Source organism: Electrona antarctica (assembly GCF_951216825.1).
Source record: "Electrona antarctica genome assembly, chromosome: 11".
NCBI lineage: Eukaryota > Metazoa > Chordata > Actinopteri > Myctophiformes > Myctophidae > Electrona > Electrona antarctica.
The window spans coordinates 20606084-20618046 of NC_136792.1; the positions used below are offsets into that span (position 1 = coordinate 20606084).

Genomic DNA, 11963 nt, shown 5'->3' on the forward strand with positions numbered 1-11963 from the left:
GCTGCCTGACAGCCTGTCTGTCACCTCGATGCATTAGGCCTGACTCACACCTTTACAACAGATTGATGTATGGCTGATGCATGAGACTTATTGACTGATGCAAGCTCACAATGCATTTCCAATGGGAGTCACGTGGTTTGACACAACATTTGTGTTGTATGAGGGGGTGGGGTGCAGTCGAAACACAGCCGAAATAGTGATAGTGTATACCGAATTGCGTGATGTATGGATAAAATGTGTACGAGTAATGTGTTTTGCCAAAATCGGCCTCATGGTGGCGCTATAACAGGCCGTTGAGGAATATTTGGGGCAGAGGTTCATCGTTGGCATCCAGGGAGTGTGTGTGCACAGTTTGGCATGGATCGGGCCAACGGTGCCGGAGATTAGCTGGTAATGGACGGACGGACACACACACAGGGACACACACACGGATGGATGGAGTGCAAAACATACTCTCTCCTCATGCCTTCGGCCTGGTGGAGACAACAAACAGACTCAGTGTGAATCTGCCCTTAACGTAACCTATTCACAACTGCTACTAAGGTAACCTATTCACACACTGGGTGGGACTAAGATAACCTATTCACGTTTTGATTATTCAATTCTATTATGTATTTATTTGTTTTCAAATGTGGCATGGTGCTTGCCACAGGAAACATCAAAGTGGTTATATAAAGCAACTATTTGATTTGTCTACAAATGATCAAAGCCATGATCGAGTCCTGCTCCTAACATTTTCTGTTCTTGATGGCCCACTAGGCCACTACCATGTTGTGACATTCATGTTATTTTTAATTTTTACATTTTTATTTCTTTTGATTATTTTCTTTTGGGGGGAGCTTCCAGTCATTGAATCTAATCCATTACTTATGCAACATTGGGAACCCGTCACAAAACAGACCCACACGCCATACATTTGTATCTGCTTTCCATTCACTTCCTCCCTCAATCTCCACAGATAACATTCCATTTCCGTACCATGCTGTGTAACGACGATTGTACAGTGATAGATGACAGCAAGGTGGTGGGAAAGCCAATGGAGGTGCTGGTCGGCAACATGTTTAAACTGGACGTATGGGAGACACTACTGGCTTCCATGAGGATCGGCGAAGTTGCAGAGTTCTGGTGTGACATCATTGTGAGTGGTCAATCAAGTATCATTATTGCAATGTATGGTTTAAACTTAATGTGGCACATTACTATCATGCATTTCGAAATCCTCCTATTGCGTTTTGACTAACCTGTGAAGTTTGCAAAGACGTTGGATTTCCTACTCCTGATAGTGTCTGGGGGGGGTGGTACTTACTGTACCATTGTACTGAACCTCTATTTACTCTCACAGTCACCATTAATATATACTACAAACACAGCCATCCTGGTGGCTCCCAAAAGTACACAGATTAGACTGGTGTAGCCATATCAAAACTGCCTCAAAATTTACTCAGGGCTGCAGAAAGCTTTAATTGCACTCTTTGGCTTTTGTTGTTTGTGTGTAAATATATATATACAGTATATTAGGTTTGTAGTAGAGAATCCCCGCCGAAGCCATGGGGGATTCCCCTTTGGGTGAAAGGTAATTCCCATTCCACTGATTCCAGGTCGATTCACTGGGGGCTTGTCTGGCACACTGGGTTACCGATGGATGAGCTCAAAGTTGGGTAAATGTAGAAGAGTAGCCCCTGCCTGAAACCCAGAAGCCTAATATCTATTCTTGTCAAGGGAGGAAGCCCCTTTGGACTGCTGTGTGTGTGTGTGTGTGTGTGTGTGTGTGTGTGTGTGTGTGTGTGTGTGTGTGTGTGTGTGTGTGTGTGTGTGTGTGTGTGTGTGTGTGTGTGTGTGTGTGTGTGTGTGTGTGTGTGTGTGTGTGTGTGTGTGTGTGTGCTTGCGTGCGTGTGTGCGTGCGTGCGTGCGTGCGTGTATTTGCTTTTATTTGTGCATGTGTGCCCTGTAGTCTGTGCATACAATGTGTGTCCAAGCATGCAGTGCTAGACAGGGCTGTCATTAATCTGCAGTACCCTCAGCTTTCCCTAATCATGCTGACTCTGCAGTACTGCCACAGTCCCACTCAGATTATACACAGGCCTGCCCTACATATTGCACTGGGCCGAGCACTGTGTCTAAATTATGATTGTATTGTATTATCAGGCCTATCAATGGGGTGCAACACTGCCCGGCTAACTGGAGAGATAAGAATTATGTTTTAAAAGAAGAAAATTAGTAAGCGAGCTAGCTGATGCTGCTTAGGTTATTTTAAAATGTCATAATGAAATGAGTTCATGAAGAAAGACTAACATATATTTACTCCTCAGCACACAGGCGTTTATCCCATTGTGGCCAAGAGCATGAGGCGCATTGCAGAGGGTTTAGATGCAGTAGACTGGCAAGTCCATGGCTGTGGAATGGCCAACATGTTTGCCTACAGCACCCTTGGCTATGATGATCTTGATGACCTGATGAGGGAGCCGCAGCCCCTCTACTTTGTCATGGAGCTGCTCCGGGTTAGCAGCAACAACACACACACAACAAAGCCTCATTTATAATTAGTTGTATTTAGATGCTAATGATATAGTTCCATGTGCTAAACAGTAAACACAAACTTATCTGACAGATAAGGTTAAAAAATAACAAAATATTTGCAAATATGACAAGTAGTACGTAGGCATTGTTTCTTCATTGGAGATAGAAAGGAACACATACCACATCTGATAGAACACAATGAATAATATTTACAGATCATGCATTCTATGACTACATCTCAGATTATATCCATATCAATGAAAATATCAAACATAGATGCTTTGTGTGTGTGTGTGTGTGTGTGTGTGTGTGTGTGTGTGTGTGTGTGTGTGTGTGTGTGTGTGTGTGTGTGTGTGTGTGTGTGTGTGCGCGCGCGTGCATATGCATGCATCCGTTTGTGTGTGCAAATAACAGGTCCAGCAGCCCAATGAGTACAACAGGGAGTCCTGGGCGTTGAATGATGACGAGAGGCTGAAGGTTGTGCCTGTGCTGCACGGTCAGGGGAACCAGCTGTTTCAAATGGGACGCTACAGAGAGGCCACACTGAAATACAAAGAGGCCCTTATCTGCATCAGAAACATTCAGACTAAGGTAACTGTGGGCATTTTCCATGTGATTGTATTGTCAATATTATCCTGACATAATAGAATCTAAATCTGTGTAACGATGCAAAGATTATCTGTCTGATTTGTGCACGGTACCTAGGCCTATACACGTGCATGAACTCAAGCCTAAAGCAATGTTGGCATACTGCATCTTAACCACTATCACCCTATATACTGTAACTTGACTAAGTCTGCAGTAACTTGACTAAGTCCGCATTTCTATCTACACCGTAACCAATCTCTTCTGTGACATATAGCTAATCTGAATTATCGTGTGTGCGTGCGTGCGTGTGTGTGTCTTTAACGAACCCAACCAGAACCTAAATGAGATGGAAAGTCTTGCTATTCGGAACACATATATAAAATAAAATCCGAAATGATTATTTATAAGGGTACTTAGGACAACAGGGGCAAAAGGGTAGGTGCTCAAGCTCCTCAGCCCCCTGCCCTGCATGTGCCTACGTCACACACCACAAATAGCTGATCTACAAGATCACAAAGCATCATGTCATTGACAGAGCATACATTTGTCATATAACAGTGTGTATGTATTCTCAGGAGAAGGCCTGGGATGCACCATGGATGAAGCTAGAGAAGATTGGAAACACTTTGACTCTCAACTACTGCCAGTGTCTGATGCGCTTGAAAGAATATTATGAAGTCATTGAGCACACTACTGAAATTATAAGAATGCACCCAGGTAGGCCACTGAATGTATGTATATTAGGGCTGCAACTAATGCTTATATTCATAATCAATAAATCACACCTGTGTGAACTGAGCCGTGCAGGCTGCTCAACAACACCGCTGGCTGGCTGCAGTTATTGACCTTATGCACACCGCTGCCATCTTGACAGCAAGGTGGTAACTAGGTGCAAATTCCCATTGACAGCCCATTCAATCAAAAAGAAAAGTCCTATCTAATTGTATTAAACAACATCAAACTCACCAACATTGCAGCTGTACAAAAAGCTTGAATTATCCTCTATCTGCAAAGTGTTTGTTTCATAAAAATCCACTGTAGACATGTTATGGACATGTGCTGGAGCAGCCCATGCAAACTCTGACACTTAGAAAAATAATCATCTGCAAGGAATTTCATGACAGTAGTAGCTCATAACATGTTTACTGTGGATTTTTATGAAACAAACACTTTGCAGATAGAAAGAGGATAATTCAAGCTTTTCGTACAGCTGCAATGTTGGTGAGTTTGACGTTGTTTAATACCATCAGATAGGACTTTTCTGTTTGGATGAATGGGCTATCAATGGGAAGTTGCACCTAGTTCGCACCATGCTGGCAAGATGGCAGTAGTGTGCATAAGGTCAATAGTGCTCATGTGAATAGCCCTTTAGGCTGCTCAACAGTGCCATGTTACCGGTAGGTCAACCAGAGGTATTGCAGCTGCTCATCATACATACATGGCCATTTAGAGATAGACTATAAAATAATGGTAAGAGAAAATAATTAAGTACAAACACATCATTAGCCAGCAGGAAATACCATTATTTTCCTTTTATAATATAGAACACGGACACATTTTGGTGAAGTAGTAAATAACATGATAGCAATCGCTTGATCGCTGAACTGATTACTACCATTTCATTTGATTCATTGTCTGTCAATGAGGATGTCTATCGTTGACAGGACATTCATCACACTCAAGTCAATTAACAGATTGGTATTGTGAAAGCAACCTCATGGAGCTTCAAGTAATCTCCCCACTGACTGGCCTCCAAGCCTTGGCTGTGACATACTAATGTCTGCACTTTGTAGTCTACATTGTGAATGCATCCCATAGCCTAATACTGTATGCACAGCCTGATTTGTAATCCAAATGTGGAAGCATATGTGAGTCCATGGCATTATTTCAAACAGTTGGTTAAGGTCTCTATATTTACATAATACCCAAGTCATCTAGCAGTGTGCTGTTATAGAATCACCCTCTGTCACAGTGGCATGAGCAAGTATTGAGAGAGTCCCATTATGAAAAGTGGAACTGGAATGGAAATGACCTGGGCGCGTTGAGATTATGATACAGACTGGCTTAAACGCTACGGTAACACTTTATATTAAGGTTGTCTTTATAATGCATTGTATCACATTTATAATGCATTATAATGTGTTTATAAGACATAACACTCGTTATAAATGTTTGCAATCATGTATAACAACTTATAACCACGTTTATAACTTATTATAAGTGCTGGTCATAATGCATTATTATGCTCAGTGGAACAGCACATTATACTATTATAACTTAGGTGGTTATAAAGGCACATAGATAAGAGCTGTAATGTCTGTGTCACTCATAATGCATTGTAACCAATGTGTATTAAATTGAATAATGTCTTATAAACATCAATAATATGCTATAGCAGTACTAACAGGGATGGTCTCTGTATCGGTCACGTGTGTGTCTCCACTGCAACACATTGATGTGTCTTTGTGTGTCTTTCAGGTGATAGAAAAGCCTTCTACTTGCGTGGCAAAGCCCACATGGAGGTGTGGAACGAGGCAGAGGCTCGACAGGACTTCAGCCGTGTGCTTGACCTAGAACCTGGCATGAAGAAGACTGTCAAGAGAGATTTGAATGTACTCAACATGCGCATGGCAGAGAAGAACCAGGAGGATAAATTGAAATACAAGGGCATGTTCTGAGCAGGAAAGTCAGACTAATGAAGCATTGATGATACTAGTGGTGAGTCTGACAAAAGCAAAACAAATATACCAATCGGCAATCGGTATGTAGAGGTTTTCTATGCACGATATCTGCAACTTGTATAAATCAAGGGAGGAGACACATGGAGTGAGCGATAGAATACGCATCCATAATTCTTGGAACTGGAGCAGTTCACTTTTGCTAAAATTTGTTACATTATTAGCTGGTTGTGTATGTTGAATCTGAGCTGACCACCCAAGGTTCTCCGATAAAAGAGGTTATATGTCATCATATTGGCAAAGTATATTTAAATCACTGTCAGACATTGTTGGAAAACCTTTTGACCCGGATCCACTGACAGCAGTTCTAGGAGTCAAAGGGCCCGGGGTCAAACTGTCTACTTTCCAATGTAACATGGTAAAATATGTGACTTTACTGGCTCGCAGACTGATACGGTTGAATTGGAAGCAAGCACAGGTTCCGACTCACACTACACTTATGAAAGATGTTATGCACTATTTGCAATTGGAAAAGATAAAGTTTGAATTGAGAGGGAGTGAAGATAGATTTTACCAGACATGGCAACGCTTCATTGACTATTTCAATAGGTGCACGCTAACCCCTCCTACACAATAGATAACATAATCGAAAATTGGAAAGGAAAGAAGAAAAAGGAACTGAGTGTTTTCTTTATCTCATTTAAAAAGTAAAATGTCTGTAATTCAGTAGATTTACAACAACGTGTTGGGAAAGTTTGAGAGCAAGAGTGGCTGTCCTGTTGTCTGTTTGTCTGTTCACATTTGTCACCGTTTAAATGTTTTCTCTTGTTAATCACATTTATATACCTATTCTATTATGTATTGTATTTGGAACATTTACACTACCTGTCATTATTCTTTTCATTTTATATCACTTAATTACTCATTATCATTGTCAAAGATATTCTGAAGTTATGTCATATACAAAATGCCTAATAAAAACAGTATTAAAAAAATGTGACACCAAAGTATATCCCAACAGAATAGCAGTTTATTCTCCATTAATCCATGGTTTCTACAAACAAGTAAAGAAAAACAATACTTTAGCAACTAGTATTCACACAATACAACTATGAATAATTATAGCAGAGTATACAGGTATACAGTATATATATATATACACACTGTATATAGCAACTGAATCAGAATAGAACATATAGCATTCAAGCTGTAGAACATAATAATGAACAATGGTAGCTATAATGGTAGGCAATTAGGCAAGGCAAGTATATAACTCTGAATACAACTCTGGATAAACCGGTAGCACTGGGCATTTAGATCCTAGAGCATATGAAGCAATTATATTGCAGATGAAGTACAACAAATCAGATCAACATAACATGCGAACGATATAATCAAGTCTATACAGAACAAAGGCTTACATCGTCAGGTACGCATGGCGTTGTACTCAGTGAGAGCTGCATGTTCTGCATGTGGCCTACATGTGTGAAGGCTGGAGACTGTGGCGTGAGTGACTGCTTATATAGGGACACACCTGGACTGCAATTGGGCAATGAGATGAGTCGGGATTATGGCGAGCACCTGTGTCATTGTGGATGCAGGGAATGGGAATTGTCCACCAAAGGCTGCCATTCAGACAGCATGAGATAATTCACAACAGTGTCTTTTAGGGGTGTAAAATGCATTGATGCATCAAGATTAATGGATTTTGGTGACGATTGAACTGCAATGATTTGATGAAAATGTAACTAATGAAATATGACACATCTTGAAATAACCTGGTATGTCATCGTTTATTATCTAGGTATATTCAACGAGTGTTGTGAACTTATGAACTGAGTCAAATTGTAATGAAATTAGATATTTTCATGATTTATTCAATAATTTACTAAACTTAAAGAATAATAATTGAATACAAAAATTGTAAGGTTAGAAATTGCCACCCATAATTGCTTTGTAATTGTGACTTGTAAAACAAATAAACTCTCTGCACTCTCTGACTTGTAATTACTTGAATTTTCCACAAAGTGGTGCTGTCCCCATAATGATCTCTCTGAGTCAGTTGGGTAAACTTGAACGCTGTTGAGATTCTCATTTGTAATAGGAGTGAAACATCCATTCATATGAGGTCAGTAGGTCACATGCATATGTGTGACTTTTGATACAATCTCCATCATGTGTCTTTTGTCGAAGTTAAAATGACAAAGATAAATCTAACTAGAGGTGCTTCTTTTTCTGCATAGGAGTTCAAGTGTGTTTTATCACATACAGTAGAGTAGGCTTCCACAATACAACGCAGCTGTAGGCTACCAACATTATTGCAGTGAAATATAATAAAACATGAATAATGGACAGTCTAATTACCGGTATGTCCCCACTAAATTCTTGCTTCTCAACTGCACTCACTGTGACCCCTTTTCCACCGGTTGGTTCCCAATTAAATAAAAACGTCTGGGTTTCCGAGGCTAGTTCCCAATGGGAACCGGTTCAGTTCTTTTTGGTTTTTAGTCCATGAGCCAGAGCTCCAAAATTGGTGGGCAAACTAGACCTATATTACATTGTTTATAGGATCAATACAAGTAAATTAATACATGATAACCCTTCCACAGTAGTAGCTTTTTCATATTTCCGATTATTTTGCATATTTTCCTACATAATGCTTCATTTGCATATGTAAAAATGTAAAATTTGTAATACAATAAATCATTGTCTTCGTGTAAGTACTCAATTGGGGAAGTTTCATCAGAATCAGAATCACTTTATTTGTCATTTTCCTGCATACAAAAGAACATGAAATACCGTTTCCCCTCAGTTATTGGCAGTGCAACATAAAACATAGAGCCTATTTAAAAAACACAAGCTAAAAACTAAAACATTTAAAAAGAGCTGTATGATGACGTGCAATTCATATGGAAAAGTTAAGAATTACCAACACCACGCACAACCTATAAATAAATAAAGTGGCATGGTGCTATCCTTAAAAACAAAACGTTCCCAGCACCGTTTTTTAAAGTGCTGTTGTGCATCAAAAGTGCATTTTTTGTCCAGTTCAGTCCAACGCTTCATTCAGTTTTGCCGGGGGAGGGGGGGGAGGGGGCGCAGTTCGTTTATGAGCCTCACTGCGGGGGGAGGGGGGGGAGGGGGCGCAGTTCGTTTATGAGCCTCACTGCACTTGGGAAAAAACTGTTTTTTTTTCATGGTGATAACAATCTAATATAGGTATGGTTTTGCCCACTCAATTCATAATTAACGTTCCAATTTTGGAGCTCTGGCTCATGCAACCAAAAAGAACTGAACCGGTTCCCATTGGGAACCAGCCTGTGGAAAAGGGGCCTTTGTGTGTGTGTGTGTGTGTGTGTGTGTGTGTGTGTGTGTGTGTGTGTGTGTGTGTGTGTGTGTGTGTGTGTGTGTGTGTGTGTGTGTGTGTGTGTAAATGTAACTCTGTTTCAGCTGTTATAGGCAGTTTGTCTGTGTGGAGGAGAAAGTGCCATGAACTGTCAACCCTGTAACATTTGTTTCCAATTAAAGGTAATCGTAATTTGTGGATTCAAATTAAGAATTAAAATTACACCTGCACTTTGGACGAAGATACAGAACTTTGAAATGGGAACAAAGTTTGGTTTAGTAAAGGTTTTGTCCCTTCAGCCATTGCGGCATTAAACAAATGGGCTTGCTGATATGGGACGTTTTTGTTATGTTGTTCTCTGCTATATGGTTACGTGTTTTTCTGTTGAACAGACCGTGAAGAATATCCCTGAGGGAACAATAAAGACATTATTATTTATTATTACTTGCGCAAGCAGAGCGCGCAAGTACTGCGATGGGCTGGGTATGTATGTCGGGGTGTCGGTGTACTCTCTTGTCCTAGAGACTGTAGCCCAATCAGGGACCAGCATCTCTGGCAACGTCATTATTAACAGGCAATGAGGGAGTATTCCTGGTGATGCCAGTGGTGATGTCATTCACATTGCCAGTGGTGATGCCAGTGGTGATGTCATTCACATCGCCATTGGTGATGCCAGTGGTGATGTCATTCACATCGCCAGTGGTGATGCCAGTGGTGATGTCATTCACATTGCCAGTGGTGATGTCATTCACATCGCCAGTGGTGATGTCATTCACATCGCCAGTGGTGATGCCAGTGGTGATGTCATTCACATCGCCAGTGGTGATGCCAGTGGTGATGTCATTCACATCGCCAGTGGTGATGTCATTCACATCGCCAGTGGTGATGTCATTCACATCGCCAGTGGTGATGTCATTCACATCGCCAGTGGTGATGCCAGTGGTGAGCGCATGTTATGACGACTCTACTTCAATCCCAATAGGATTAATGATTGAAACAGATTTGGTTATGTCACCTATCTATCCACTTTTCAGCCATTATTTGGCCACGTCACAGAAATTGCATTTCCATACATGCGAATGGAGTCTGACTCTGGTTACGGGGACTACATCGTTGACAAACAACCCCTTCAGCCAATCAGCGTGGAAAAAACATCATATAGCTCATTGTGTAGCCTATATTGCGTATAGCTTTTTTCTTTTTGGGCTTGACCCCGTCTTATAGCTGCTTGCAGCTATATTTATTATTATTATCATTATTAGTCTGTAGCTTGCCTCTGGGTACCAAGAAACAGCTGACAATGGATTGCACTGCAGCCAATATTTGTTGTGGCTGCAGCATATTTGTGCACAAAATGTATCAGGTTGTTTGTATTACATTAGGCTGATAGATCGGTTTCAGGGAACCCCCAGTTCTGTCCATTTCCACTACCACTACACTCCACTTAATACTGTAGGCAACAGTACAGTAGCCAACAGCACATTACCAGGGGATTGGAGCCACAAAACACAGACACTGATGCACTAATGATTAAGAAAATCAATAAAAAATAACATTACATAAGTCGTTAAGCATTACAGGTTTCCTGTAATGTTAGTGCCGAATCAACCCAGATTCGGCACTAACAAGGGACTAAATTCACTTCGCTCCTATGCCACCAAAATGTGGAACGCCCTACCAACAGCCATTAAGACATGCGAATCCCTTGACTCCTTCAAAACCACTCTCAAAGGGCAACTACGGACGGCTGCAATTCTAAACTGGCCCCCGTAAAATCTGAATCCCCTCCACCACCCTTTCCCCCTTACTGTATCTTTTCCCGTTTTACCTCCTTAAATGATTTCCTGTTTTTTTATATAGGCCTAGAAGGGTATATTTGTATGCTACTTTATAGCATGTCATTCTGACAATAGGCCAATGGGCCTATACTTTGCTCCAAAGAAGCCTAACTGCTCTCTCCCCTCTGTCATGACTCTGAGCCCTGGGCGAAACAAATTCCATTCTGGTATTTTATAGCAACGCATAGATCTGTGTTATTTTATGGATAGGGCGGCACTGAGATGCAACACACCTTACAGCAATGGGGGCAGATAGATGGACATTGCAGTTATATAATGATGCACTGTAACCAGCAGGACACTCCCCACTCCCCAGCAACTGGCTTTCATGCATGAGCTGCTGCCTGGTGCTGATGTTGTGAGGAGAAGGAAGGGGGGCGGGGTGGAGGAGGGTGTGTGATGGGGAGGGCCGGGGAGGGGGCGATGCGCGCCGCACTGCCCCGTTCCAAGTTGCTCCCAGTCGTCTCTGTTGCTGCAGCGTGCAGGAGTATAGTAGCCTATAGGTATAGGCTATACGATACCCGTTGCACTTGCAGAACGAACTGCAGCCAGCTGGGAACATTCACTTTCTGCGGTTGATGGAAACTTTAGACCTTAATTACGTCGTTCTTTGGAGTGCTAACGGGGGAAAGTAAAGCGACACACCGTAAACTATATAGGCTATAGTGGATGGTACAGAGCGGTACCGGGATAGTCAGGTGAATAATTGTTCCTTGTTGTTGGCGCGCTGTCTGGTGTGGACGGAGAAGGATATCTGATCTGAGTCCTGCGGATCTGTGCTGAAGGAACCATTCTTCATCCAAGAGGAGGACCGATGAGCACATGTGGAAGACGCATTCCGCTTTTGTTTACTCTCTGATTTTTGTTTTGTTTTGTTCCATTGCACTTGAGGTTTAGTCACCTTTCAGGTAATCTACATTTTAGTTATCATTAATATTATATTAATGATAAATATACCAATCATATAATAATTAGCCTCCTATTTATCAAGAGTGG

The 11963-nt window shown here is 41.4% G+C and overlaps 2 protein-coding genes across 2 annotated transcripts in view; both read left to right on the plus strand.

Moving 5' to 3' along the window:
- Positions 1 to 6010, plus strand: part of aipl1 (aryl hydrocarbon receptor interacting protein-like 1) — a 6530-nt gene extending 520 nt beyond the window's left edge. Inside the window, exons 2-6 of the mRNA XM_079515096.1 lie at positions 959 to 1138; positions 2310 to 2498; positions 2932 to 3108; positions 3681 to 3822; positions 5584 to 6010. Coding sequence (XP_079371222.1) covers positions 959 to 1138; positions 2310 to 2498; positions 2932 to 3108; positions 3681 to 3822; positions 5584 to 5783 — 888 coding nt within the window. The 3' untranslated portion in view covers positions 5784 to 6010. The remainder of the gene's footprint in view (positions 1 to 958; positions 1139 to 2309; positions 2499 to 2931; positions 3109 to 3680; positions 3823 to 5583) is intronic.
- abhd15a (abhydrolase domain containing 15a) overlaps positions 1 to 11963 on the plus strand; it is a 374815-nt gene that overhangs the window by 102783 nt on the left and 260069 nt on the right. The window lies entirely within an intron of this gene.